General features: G+C 44.8%; 1 protein-coding gene and 1 long non-coding RNA gene across 16 annotated transcripts in view; one reads left to right on the forward strand and one right to left on the reverse strand.

The window, feature by feature from the left end:
* LOC119326230 (pre-mRNA splicing factor SR-like 1) overlaps nt 1–11,360 on the forward strand; it is a 14,691-nt gene extending 3,331 nt beyond the window's left edge. The window contains exons 5-14 of one of the 14 annotated variants that reach the window (XR_005157859.1): nt 5,484–6,922; nt 6,995–7,077; nt 7,164–7,205; nt 7,423–7,491; nt 7,613–8,383; nt 8,468–8,571; nt 8,662–8,732; nt 9,337–10,057; nt 10,872–10,934; nt 11,030–11,360. Coding sequence is in view for 2 of the 14 variants with exons in the window: in XM_037599922.1 (XP_037455819.1) it covers nt 6,846–6,922; nt 6,980–7,077; nt 7,164–7,205; nt 7,423–7,491; nt 7,613–7,623 (297 nt within the window). In the remaining 12 variants the exon portion in view is untranslated. Of the gene's footprint in view, nt 1–5,483; nt 6,923–6,979; nt 7,078–7,149; nt 7,206–7,422; nt 7,492–7,612; nt 8,384–8,467; nt 8,572–8,661; nt 8,733–9,336; nt 10,158–10,871 lie in introns of those variants that run through there. The other 13 variants (XR_005157862.1, XR_005157858.1, XR_005157860.1 and 10 more) reach the window with 13 other exon arrangements.
* Nucleotides 1–12,280, reverse strand: part of LOC119326231 — a 15,233-nt gene extending 2,953 nt beyond the window's left edge. For both annotated transcript variants that reach the window (XR_005157867.1, XR_005157868.1), the window contains exons 1-3: nt 11,631–12,280; nt 10,545–10,596; nt 10,348–10,463 (exon numbers count right to left, since the gene is read on the reverse strand). This is a non-coding gene — a long non-coding RNA (uncharacterized LOC119326231). The remainder of the gene's footprint in view (nt 1–10,347; nt 10,464–10,544; nt 10,597–11,630) is intronic.
* Between the last annotated feature and the right edge of the window lie 976 nt (nt 12,281–13,256).

A 13,256-nucleotide genomic window follows, 5' to 3' on the forward strand; every position in this document is an offset into this window, starting at 1 on the left:
CTGGTGCGGTGGCGGCGGCGTGACGGGCGTCGCATGGGGGGGCGTGCTTGGGGGCGGGATGCGGTGCCCTCGACCGGATCTGGCCCTCCGGGCGGCGCGGGCCGTGGGCGGTGCGGCTGCGGGCGGCCCCCTCTGCCTTGGCCGTCCTGGCTGGGGGAGGTGGCGGCGCAGGTGTGGTGGTGTGTGCGGCGGCGCAGGTGGTGCGGCCGGTGCGCTGGCCGATTTGGTGGCTGCGTGCCCGGCGGATTCATTGCCAGGAGTCCGGCGGGCGGCGCGGGATGGGCAGTGGCCTGGTGTGGCTGCTGCTCCGGCCGTGGAGAGTTCCACGGTAGCTTGGCAAGTCGGCTGCGGCGGCGGCTGGCATGTTTCGGCGTCGGTTCGTCGGTAGGCGGCGTGCGGCGGCCTTCGATTCCTCTCCCCGTCGCCCGCGCTCCACTTCCGTCGATGGACGGAGCTTCTCCCAGCCGTGGTCCATTGCCCGTCTCGCGCCCGGCAGCAGGACCGCTCCCATCTCGCGCCCGGCAGCAGGACCGCGCCCGTCTCGCGCCCGGCAGCAGGACCGTGGCCGTCTCGTGCCCGGCAGCAGGACCGCGCTAGTCTCGCGCCCGGCAGCAGGACGGGCCGATGGCGGCTGGTTGGGGGCAGCTCAGGGGTGCGAAAGGTGGGGCCTTTCCACCCGTCTCTATAGGTGGCGTGGCGCTGGGTAACTGGTGAGGTGGCGTCGAGGTCTTGGATGCCGGGGCGGCGGCCCTGGTGGTGGTGTCACGGTGCTCTTGGGCAAAGCCCGTGCCTGGGTGCTGCCCTGTGACCATGGTCGTGTGGGCGGCATGGTCACCGGGGTGTGGCGTTCGGTGGCGGTGAGTATTAGCCGGGGTGAAAACCTGTTCTATCTTCGGACGGACCGGCGGCGGCGAAGCTCGTTCCCTTCCTGAAGGCGTCGCCGCGACCATCATTGCCCGTCGTGTTGCTCCAGGGGAAACTCTGACTCTCGGGTCGGGCGGTGGCGACGCTCCGGTGTCGTATCCTTCCTGAAGGCACCGCCTTGGAGCCCACGGTTCGTCATATGCGGCTTCATCTCTTCGCGGTGGCGTGTTCACGGTCGAGGACCCGGCTGCTCTTGTAGTGCTTGGGGTGGTGTTGCTGCGCTCAGCGCTTATGTATCTTGCCTCGGGTGTGTGCGTGTGTTGTGGTGGCGTGCGTTTGTACCGGGTTGTTGTTGGTCGATGCTTTATATATAAAGCGGGGCGAAAGCCTTTTTCGGTAATATAGGTCTTTCTAGAGATTTCAACAAGTGACTACATATGGAGCAAAATGAGTGAATCTGCACTCTAAAATATGTCTACATACATCCGTATGTTGTAGTCCATTTGAAATGTCTAAAAAGACTTATATTTAGGAACGGAGGGAGTATCTTATAACTGGAAGCTCTTGAACTTTGTTTTGGCTTTAAGGATGCCAAAGTTCAAGTAAACAGCTCTTGACTGGTTGCCTCCCACATTCATTCCTAGTCAAGATCCTGTGATATTTTGGGTTAATGGGTTAACATGTCCAATAGTTTGGAGATTTTATTATCCATGCAAGATAGCAAAAAAGTAGTACCAGATTGAGTAGTACTACTATTTTGGTTGATTCAATCAGTTGAACTCTGTTGTTTGATGAGCTGTTTGTTTGGTGGTGGTCCTTCAATTCTTACAGTATAGCTAATACAATAATGGATGATATCTGTCTCACTTGGCATGAAACATTAGCACTTAGGAGTCATCTTATATTTACTAATTGGAGGCAAGTTGTTTTTTATTCGTCGTTTGATGTAGTTAAAGATGTGGGACGCCCCCAGCCCCTATAATCTCTCACGACTGCTCGGCTTGCCTAAAACAAAACTCAATATCATGACTCAAGTTGATTCTTCTCCCTATGGCCACCTCTATGGCGCCTCCGAGAGAGACGTGTATATCTACGTTGGGCACACAAGCGGAGCCGCAGAGGTGCCTCCTGCTTCTTGATTTCTCACGGTAGTCACGGCCATTGCTTCTGTCCTGGTCTCGAGTGGCCCCATGGTCAATTTTTGTTGTGTCCACCTCTCCTCCTAGGATCATGCTGCACAGCAAACCTCTCCCAGACGACGGCCTGGGCTAGATCATTTCCTGTTGGTGTCTGCGCCCCCAACTCCCCAGTTTACCCTTATTATCAAGGCTAGCTCTTCCTAACTCCATGCATTGCATTATCACTAGATACGTCCAGTTAAGTTTTCTTTGGTTCACAGATTTGTTTTGCCTTCATTGTGATGGACGTGTCCTCACCCCAACAGATAAAGATACATAGGTTAATTGATCAGCCAGGTAAAGATAAACTATGAATTTTAATAACCATGTTCATTTGTTAAGTTTCCTGGTATGCATATTTTCACTTGCTTCTTAAGATCCCTTGGATTACAAGTATGTGTTTGCTGCTCTTTGTGAAGTTAGGAAGATCTCTGTTTGATATAAAAAAGGAATATCTCCGTTCATTGATCAAATATGATGAAAACTGTAAATATTATGAGTGATTTCTCTATGAATTATTATCACAGAAGTCCTAGACTCTCATTACTTTTAGATCTGGAAACATGTGTACTATTTTCAGTTTAAGGTAACAGAATATTCTCCTTTGGCCATCCATAGGCCCAAATTAATTAGAATAGTGCAATGACAAAGGAAATTCCGCCTATGTCTTCTAGGCATAGCCGGTCCCAAGCCCGGGTAAAGGAGGAGGGTTGTGATAGGCTTGGCGAGCCAACGTAAAAACTAGCCAGTCCCATAGGTATGAAACCCGTTTGAGCGAGAGTAGTACTAGGATGGGTGACCTCCTGGGAAGTCCTCGTGAAAGGGTTTCATATCTAAGGGTTGTGATAGGCTTGGCGAGCCAACGTAAAAACTAGCCAGTCTTTTGGGTATGAAACCCATTTGGGCGAGAGTAGTACTAGGATGGGTGACCTCCTGGGAAGTCCTCGTGAAAGGGTTTCATATCTAGCCTACCCCAACTTTTTTTGGGATAAAAGGCTTCGTAATAAGTAATAATAGTGCAATGACAAAGGAGTTGATCCAGTGCTACAAATAGTTCACTATGTTCATAGTTTATATAAAAATTAGTATATATAGAAGAAATATTTGCGGTAGCAAAGATGCCAACAAGGGACCAAATTTGTCTGATCTATGTGCACAGTTTCAGATTTTTTTTTGCTAATTCTTAAAGTAAGTCATGGCCTATGATATCACTGAATAAATTATTTGTTTTTTTTTCTTATTTTCATGGCATATCTGTAGATTGCAAGGTCTTGCTGTATGACATCACCACAATTGCCTCCAAATCAACAAGGATTTATGTAACTAATTATGTGATACATGCCCCTTGACGTATATATGCACATTTTATCACATTCACATGTCAGGCTCTAATTCGTTAAATATATTGCTTGAAGAATATCAGTGGATGCATTATTCAGTGCAGAGCTTCTACTTAGCTTATGCAAATGCAATATAGATTTGAAGTGCACATATGTTCTCCTGTCCCGAGTATGTAAGAGTAAAGGAAATCAATGATGTCTATTTTGATATGTTTGGCGATTGAAAAAACTATCTTACTAAAATTTATGCTTAATAGCACATATTTATTTGACGTGGACCCTTACATAAGTAGGTGGGATCACACATTCACCTATAAGCATGAAAGTGCAATTTATCGGCAAGGCAATCCAATATTTTCAGCATGTAAAATTAGGAGAACAGAAAGTACCATTGTGAGAAATTGGAGTACTACCTATGCATAAGTTGAGCTGCGCTTAGTTAACTTTAGCTTGGATATGCTTTAACCGGGTGGCGCATGGTGTAAACTAATTTGTAATCTTATTGTTTTAAGCAATTTGGCCTGTAGGGGGTTCAGTGTCATTTGATTTTCTTTTACTTTCAAAATGCATTTATGCAGTTATTTCTGTTTACTTTTATAGAGAAGTATGTCTCTCCTTAACCTTTGCGTTATCCATGTGAATAGTAGATCAGGTAAAAAGAAAACCGAGTACTGCAGAATTCAGTGTTTATTTGGGTACCATGTCTTCCTATTTGATGTACACTGCTGCTTTTTCACCCTTTTGTTCATGTACTGCACTCTGTAATTGTTCTTCCATTTCATGAACCATATCATAGCATCCCTAATTTGATAGCATCCAAGTATAAATTCTCTGTGTCCGATACTTACGCCTCAGTGATGGTAAATAATAGCCTAAACTAGAATGGGTTTTAGCCTACATCTTTTTTATTGTTTTGATGCTCTTATTCAGCTATTGATGTGATGCTCGCTTCCAGCATAGATTACTTATGGTTCTTTCAGTTTATTTAGTATATCTAATTCCCTAATTTCCCGCCCACAATTTCTTACTAATTTCAGCTATTTTGTACTATATATTCACTCATGTTCATTTCATTGGGCTTTTAGTACTATGTTCACTATTCGTTTTTGACATGAATCTATCAAAAAGATCAAAACAACCACACCAGTATAGGCATAGCACTCATTTTCGTTAAATGGTTAATATTGGTTATATGAACTATCCGATACCTTGAAACATGCCCTATTGACGCGAAGTGACGAAGCACACACATATTATAGAGAAGATCACAGTAACCATTTCTCCACTAGCCTCTCATAATTGCTTTTCCTCTAATTTTAAGATGAAACTGCTCTGAGGTTTGTTCTTACCAAGATCTCTGTGTTCCTACAGTTGTCATCAGAGGTGTTCCTTTTTCTGCCTTCAGTTGCATACCTAGAAAAAAAGTGCGTGTTGGAAGGGAGTGGGGGTGGGGGGTAGTCTATAAAGTTTCCAATGAATGCCCTCCCTACAATTTTCTCTTCACAAACTGGTCCAAGTCTGGGGCGCAGTGCCTCGCCCCTGACATAGCCTGCGAGTGATGACTAAAGGCTATAAAAATTTCAATCTAAGCCCTCCTTATTTGTTGGCATAAATCCATATGGTAGGATATAAATGATGTAGACTGACCTCCATAGCATGTTGATTTCTCAAATATTACTCATTATTTCTTTCATATCTGGTGCTTATGGAGAGTGAAATATGTACCTGGATGGCTTTCTTTTCTTACTCCCGTTGTCCCTGATGGCCACAAGATTCTCATGTTGAAAGCACGCTTGGTTTAGATGATCCTCATTGTATTCTTGCTTTTTTCTTATATCCATTTTTAACTGTAAAGTATGTTCTGCCAATTTTGGGGTAAGCAATAACTGAGTACACCTCAGTCCAAGCCTAGACGCTAGTATGCCAAACTCAACAGAACAAATTAACATGACAATCATACTCGGTTATTATTCTAAGTTCCTTGACAAGTTCTGCGTCTAATATTTCTTTTCCAGGTCATTATTCTGGTAGCTTCATTTGAGAAATATCATTCACATGTTTGGTGAACTAATTTATGTTATCATTTACTGTTTCTTTGCAGCGCTACTTCGGCAGTCCTCTTCCGCGAATGCCAACCCGAGTTTTGCAAGAGGTCATGGCCGATCTTAAGACGATGAGGCTCCCAACAAAACTGTCAGGGATAATTCAGTATTCTTCCGTACAAGGAAGTGAAAGTGGTCATGCAAAATCTCCACCGAGGAAGCACCGAAGTCAAAGTTGTGAGAGTAGTCATGATACTGAGAGGAACCATTCAGAGCATGATCGTCCTAGGCACAATGTTAGGGAGCAAGGTCGGCAAGCCCAAGTCAAGAAAGACCTTGAAAGGGATGATGAGAGACGTAGGGGTTCTGACCGAAATGGCTGTTCGAGTGGACGCCGCAGGAGCAGAAGCAGGAGCCGTGAAAGGAGGGACTGGGGACTTGACCGTGAAAGGAAGGACCCTGGTCGAAACAGGCGTTCGAGAGGCCGCAGTGGCAGGAGCAGGAGCAGGAGCAGGAGTAGGGGCAGGAGGTGGAGCAGGGGCGAGCACGAGCCTGAGCAGGAGCAGGAGCGTCAGCCCCACTTCATTTTGCGAAGATGAAGGGAGTATGGCGAACGCCATCTAACATATAAAGCCTGCTAGACTACCCGCTGTTCCAGCGGCATTGCGTTCGCGCAGCATTTTCAACCGCACGATGCATTTACTGTTTGCAGTTTTACCCTGCTGTCAATTGGCCAACCGCTCGTTGCATTCACACACGTCCAATAATTATGTAGCTCTATGACTGATGGGGTCGAGTGTCTATGGGGCCACTGAGCGGAGGCTGGGTTTCTCTTGAGCTGGGTGGGCGATTGGCTGGTGGACCGCAGTTCGTGGTTGGGTGGGAGCGACGTGAAGGGATGGGTTTTCCCTGGTCTACGCAGACCGTGCTCTACCCTGCTGTTTCGATGGTCCCGGTTGGCATTTGGGCCTGCTGTGAAGTGGCTTGGGTGCTCAGGTAGCTCATACGAGAGGGATTGCCAACTGGATAAGAGCGGCGTGGCGGTCTCGACCATTGGTCAGAGGCCATGTGACCTAGCCGCCCGCAGCTGCAGCCGCCTCCTCTCCTCTTCCTCGTTCTCCTGCCGCCGCCGCCGCCTCCTCTCCTCTCCCCGAATTCTCCTACCTCAGTCGTCGTTGTCGCCGCCGCCGCCGTCGACCTAGACGTCACCGGCTGAGACCGCTGTGGTATGGATAAGGAGACGAGAGGAAGAGGACATCCTTCCCTGACAGCGCCCCGACCTGCCAGGTCATCCTCCTCGTCGGCCTAGGTCTGGTTCTGCTGGATTAGATGGACAGAAGTGGTGGATCCGATGGTTGCCGGAATCCCTCATCGTCGGAGGAAGGCGTGCGACCGGCAAAGAAATAGGCTGATGGAGCAGGATGGGGTGGCGGTTCAAGTTCGGCGGCCTTCGCGTGTTGTGGTTGGCGGCGCTGCACTTCCCTTCTCCCCTGCCCAGGTGAGTCGTCCTTGATCTAAAATATTTAATCCCCACACTGATTTTTTTATTATACAGTACGGTGGTCTGCAGATTATCCTTCAAAGGAGGCCACAAAGAGCAGCGATGGCTTCTTGGTAATCTGCAATTGGCCACAAAGGATGAGGTACATGGAGGTATGGTGCTATCACTGCTCGGCTGCCCCCATGCTTCCTTTCAAGTTTAGCGCTTTCACTAACTTTAGCTAGGTTTGTAATTTCAGATTGCCAGCCACCTTCCATTGGTGTATATGCAAGCTACAGAGGTTTGTGGATCAATTTGATTGTAGCTTTATTCTCTTATTTCATTGTGATGTTGTTTTAATTACCGCCATGTGAAATTTGGCGTTTCTTTTGGGGAGAAATTTTGTGATGCTATATTCTGCATGCTATATTACTGGTTTACATGCTTTAAGGAGGAGATTTTAATCACTGGCCGTGTATGATGAAAAAAGAATGTTAATTGCTAATGCTTTATTTCAGAAAACCAAATATGCACCATGCCGATATGCTTCATGACGAGTGTGCTTTTGTCATCCCTCACCCTCTCAGGTTAGTGTTTTGGCCCTTTTAGTAGGTTTTTATTTTCCTTGCTCGAGCCAGATTGTAGGTCTGCATATTCCTATATATGTGTTTTATTGTTTAGTGATGCCTCATTGCATCGGCCTTGCAGATGGCCATTAGGTGCTAACCAAGAGGTGCACGCCATGAATCAAACTACCGAGGGGGCATACAGTAATAAGGAGGGAGTGGCTATCGCAGCGAAGCTACCCTCCCCCTCAATCATGCACTGCTTTTCAAACGCAGTTTGCCACTGCTGTTTAATTAGCTTCTGCATTAGCAGCGGATTCAGAGTTTATTCTTCAGCGGATTCAATTTGCGGGAGACTCCTGTTGCAGTTTGGTGACATAGATCAGTGTCAAGTCGCTTAACAAATGCAGCTAGGTTCCATTCAGTTAGCCAAAGCCATTGTGCATTAAAATTGTAGATGTGCATGAGAGTGTGGAAATCATTATGGCACGTCTATGAGCATGCTATACTCCCATGCTACTTTCAGTTATTGACCACTAGCTTTATTACAGCACCCAGGATTTCAGGGTTTGCTTTACTTAGGTTAGTATGTACTCTACCACAGATGAATTGGTTATATCTCATTTTAATATACTTCATTAGTAATTACTAAATAATCTAAAGCGAGTTCTATGGCAAATTTTGTTTGGGTCTACTTTTTTGGATCATTTCCATATCTACATTTCTTACATATAAAGGTATGCTGCAAAAATTAAGGGTCTGGATGGTAATTTATGGCTGTTTCAGTTGCTGACCATGTGATTATGGTAGTCTACAATTTGCTTATGGGTTCTTCATTGCTTGATTTTTATCTCGGACAAAAGAGGGCCAGCCACACCTTTGAAATAAGCAGCGGCCATCCAGTCCAGAACAGGTATATGTTCAGTTCTGGTTGCCTTCCATTTACTTGCCCGCAAGCAACACTTACCTCACATATCTATTGTTTGTTTTGTTATAGACTGAATCTGCTCGACAAAGTGTGAAAATGCAATTACTGCTTGGAAAAGTGTAAAAAAGGCTAGGGTATCATTTATGTAGTTATTTGGAATGCAAGGTTAGGAAGTAGGTGCTTCTCTCTTTACCATTCATTTGCCCCGCCACTCTGATTTTTGGCTTGCTAAGATATGGACTTTCTAAAATGGATGTGTGCAGATCCAAGAAATAAGATGAGAAGAGGAATCTAGCAAAGGAAGGTGAATCTTTTCTCTTGTGAATACAACAAGGTTTGTTCCTGCTAGCGAGCAACACAGATCTCATGCATGTACTGATTGATGCCTTGGTTATATTAATCTATAAAGATAATTTCAGCCTTCCATGTATTTGAACATTTATTGTGTTGCAGATGAACTCTACCATGCTTACTGATATACTCCTGCGTATATGTATGTTGTACTAGAAGTTCCTATTTTTTAACTATTGCGTACCAGAAAATTGAATTGGCAATGTCTACATAAATATGATGTATTAAATTATGTTTTGAGAGGGATTTGTTCATTTTCAAAACTAAGGAAGTTGGATGAGCTTAAAGCACCCATTCATCAGTTCACTGAACTTTTCGAATTCTATTTTAAGTCCACAAGAGGGCAAAATCATTGCTCTTTCCCAGATTATCTAAATCAGATGAGCGGGCTCCAAACTCCAAGTGCCATTTGCCGTTTTTGTGTTTTGATTTTTACTTGAGTGCCTTTGGACCGATGGTAGTATGGAGAGGTGACATTAGCACGGTTGATGGTTGCTTCTCTCTTGTAGAGTACATCTCCTTCTTCTATATTCCAATATATCAATAAAACAAGAGATTTATAATATCATTGTTTATGGAGTTCACAGATTATTGAAGATTTTTGCTGCCATGGAATTGTGAGTTTGTGACTATACATTCTTGTGTCTTGAAGATGTATTGTCTCTGTATGTGAATGTCAATATCCAGGTATGTAAGCAAGTCCTAACTTTTATTCACATATTTATCTATGAAATGCATGCAAGCAAATCACATCTTACAGACAAATGCCCCCTTATAGGTAAATGTGATGATTCATAAATTAACCGGTTGGAGATATGTAGATAGTCAGGTGTACTGATAACTGGAGTTTAGTGCTCAAAATCCTTCTACCTTTTCTACTGACTGTATTTTCTTGACGTCTTTAAGAGAAGAATGAGTACTATTAGTCATTCTCTATCATGTATAATAGTACAATACTGGAGATGTGAATGGATAATGTTCATTTAGTATAGTATTAGTAGATGATGTTTTTTTTCTTCAGTCAACTCGTGTATTTCCTGATATGTTCAGTCTATTCCCAAATTAGTTCGTAAAGTAGCCTTAACAATTATACAGTCTCTTTGTGTATTAGTACTCTGTTTTCTTTGGTTTTTGGTCAGCTGGAAGAATCAGTTTGTCATAACATGTGAAAATGATTTTATTTACTTACGCTGTTGCTTTTATCAGTTAGCAAAGATGTTTGTCAAATGTAGTAAGTTAGGCATCGCAGTGAAGCTTAGCAAAGGGACTTCTGGTGAGGCCTACAAGGTTGGAAGCACTGTATGTAAGGTGGTACCCTTTGATGGATATTCATTTGTCAACTAATACATGACCACACTAGAGAAGCACACGCCGCGCACACAAAAGGATCCTATCAGGTTCTAAATATGTACGTGGATGTGGATGATCTTTAAATACTTGGATGATTATTCCACATAAACAAAGTCATATTGTCATTTTTAACACAAGAACAAAGCAGTGTCCCATGACACAAATAGCTACTGCATGTGTTGAGTAGAAAATTCATTCATTAGTTATGGGGCATCAAGAAGAGCAAACACCAATGCGGTGAGACATACCTGTTCCATATAAACATGCGGAAAGTTGTAAATCCTTTCACCTTGGCGAGGCACTGTGATCAACGGCCTAGCCCAAGCATGCCATAGCTCCTTGTATAATGCGTCGCTAGAACTCCCTGCACAAAGGATTCATTATGTGAACTAACATGGCAAGTTTACTTTGTAGCATGGTAAATTTAGTTTTATAGCATTTTAACCTGACATATCGATATCTTATTGCTCTTCAAAGGTATCTAAAAGTTGTGTTCTCTGCAAACAGATGGGTGATGTTAGTCAATAGAATACCTAAGATGTCAGTTTTGTTGCCAAATATTGTAATCCCAGATTTACAGAGTTCTAGAATAGAAGATGATCTGGTGGTTACCTCTCTATTATTTACTCGAATGACTGTACTTATATCTTACGTTCAAACTTTACCCGATCTTGGTTTAGTTTCCATCTCCAATCAGATTAATGGTTTGCAGACCAAAGCCAATGTTTTATGGAGTTCTTATTCCTAATTTAGTTATACATTTCATTTGTAGTTTCTTGGTAGATAATAAGCAGTGGCAGATGAACCAATAAGTTATCTGTGCCCATGCTTTATTGTAAGCGTTAAATTTGCTCTCTGGTATTACTTTCAATGTGTTATCCATACCCATGCTTTTTGCGGTTAATTATCATGTCTTATCAACTTATGCAGAGTCCATGATATCATACAGTTTGAAGTCAAAAAATTCATGATATGGGTGATATGGAAAAGTCATTGCCTTCTTTGCTGGAACATTCCCTGATTGCCTGGACTTCTTGGGTCAATCGCTGGACGCCACCCCCGTCTTCTGGACGTCATGACGCCGCCGATTTCCTTGACGCCGCGTGCCACCGATCTTCTATAACTCAATTTCTCCAATTTCTCTCGGCTGAGAGCTCATATATATTTTTGAGCTGTGAACTTATTATGTAAACTCAACACTTTGTTTTGTGACAAGTGAACTCATTTCATATTCATCTATCAATCATGGTTGAAGTGTCTATATGTCTCTCCCTTGCCAATGTACTAAAATTTGAGGTCTACATACTTTTTTCTAGCCACAATTCCATTTCTTGTCTCTGAATAAGCTACAATAAATGCAAAAGAAGATATTGCAGCAAGTAGCTTATAGATTGAAATTTGCCGCATTATTTATTTGTCGTATTGTTGCTCAGTTGATTCTGGACGTGAAATTAAATATGACATGCTATTCTTGATGTAATTGCGAAATTGCATCCAACATCAAGTAAAGATTACAGCAAACATCACTTACAGGTTGCTTGCATTCAACATCTTCAGAACTTCACACGCATCCATCTCCTCCTCCAGCTGCTGCTGCCATCACGCCACTGGTGCTGATGTTCAGCGCCACCCACTTCTCCAGCATGTCGCGGAGCGAGCTGCGCCAACGTACGCAGGGGAGGGCGAGCTGTGTTGTCGCGCGCAGGCCTGGGCGAGCACCCGCAATGAGCTGGGCGAGCACCCGCAATGAGCTGTGCTGGCACGCGCAAGCATCCGCAAGGCGAGGGCAAGCACCCACAGAGCGCAAGCATCCGCCACGCGAGCGCGAGCTGCGCCGGCGCGTGCAGACATGGACGAGCGCCGGCGGAGAGCTGCAGTGACGAGGGTGAGTTGAAGCGGCGCGCGCAGCCATGGGCGAGCACCGGCGGCGACCTGCAGTTACTCGCTCAGGCGTGGGAAGCTAGGGCGGCGAGTTAGGGTACCTCGCGCAGGCATCAGCGGCGTACGCCGGCGAGCAACCATGGCGACCAGAACAAGCTAGCCACAGAGCAATCGGATAACCACAAACACATTGGATAAGGTAGAAAGAGGTAAGGGTACTTTGGTCCTTTCAGGTGACAGGAAATTGAAATGGAAAAAGAAAAAGTAATGGAAAAAGAAAAAATGGCATGGTAATCAAAATGCAACGGAGCCATATGGCATTTTTACCAGGCCAATTTTGAGAGTGGCAGTTCTGCGAAGCCCAATATCAGAAGTGGCAAATAACCGGTTTTTCATGTAAAAAAGCTATCATGAACTGATCTCATGTCTTTCTTATAACGCCGAGTAAGAACATCATATCTAAATATCTATTTTCTAAGGGAAAAGTTGGTACTCAACTGATCGATTTTTCCCTAACATCCGTCACGTTCAACGTCTACCGTGCGTCTTCATGGGCCCGCGCACCGCATCTTTTCTTTCATTCTTACCTCCACTGAAACGCTATCCACACATACAAGCAGTCTGTTGCGAACCCACTAGGCGACCATGGTAGGGCGACCAAGTCGGCTGGGCCCGAGCGGTCGCCGTCGAAGCTACCCAGGTGACGAAAGGAAGAGCCACGCCTCCTTCGCCGCGGCGCGATCCCGGCCAGAGGACCCCGTCGCCGGCGGCGAAGCGGGTTCAGGGACAGCGTCACGACACTGACGGGTCGGCCTCGCGCTTCCGCCGCCCATGCCCGCCAGGCCATGCGGCGCATGCCGACGAGTTTCAACAACTATGAAGATGTAGAACGGCGATGGCGATGACGACGTTGTTGCTGCGACATCCTTTCATTGTAAAAAAATAAAAAATTGCAACATCATCCATGTTGCAAAAGTTTTTTCCGCAACATCATCTTTGTTGCAAAAAGGTGAAGCTGAAAAAAAAGAATTTTGCTAAACAACCTCTGTTACAAATGTTTCTGTAGCATGAGTTCTGTTTCAAAGGCTTCTGCAACGTCACCTTTGTTGCAATGATGAGGACAGAGCTGGGTTGTTGGATAACATCAGATCTAAGGGCTGCCGAGGAGGCGGATCTTTTTAGCCCATTTTCTAATGCTTTACGGATTTTATGACCAGACTCTAAGTATTCTTATATTCATGGCTTGAATACTTGGTTCACTTTTGGCCTTTGCGAA

The sequence above is a fragment of the Triticum dicoccoides genome, chromosome 6B (genome assembly GCF_002162155.2).
Source record: "Triticum dicoccoides isolate Atlit2015 ecotype Zavitan chromosome 6B, WEW_v2.0, whole genome shotgun sequence".
NCBI classification, from domain to species: Eukaryota; Viridiplantae; Streptophyta; class Magnoliopsida; order Poales; family Poaceae; genus Triticum; species Triticum dicoccoides.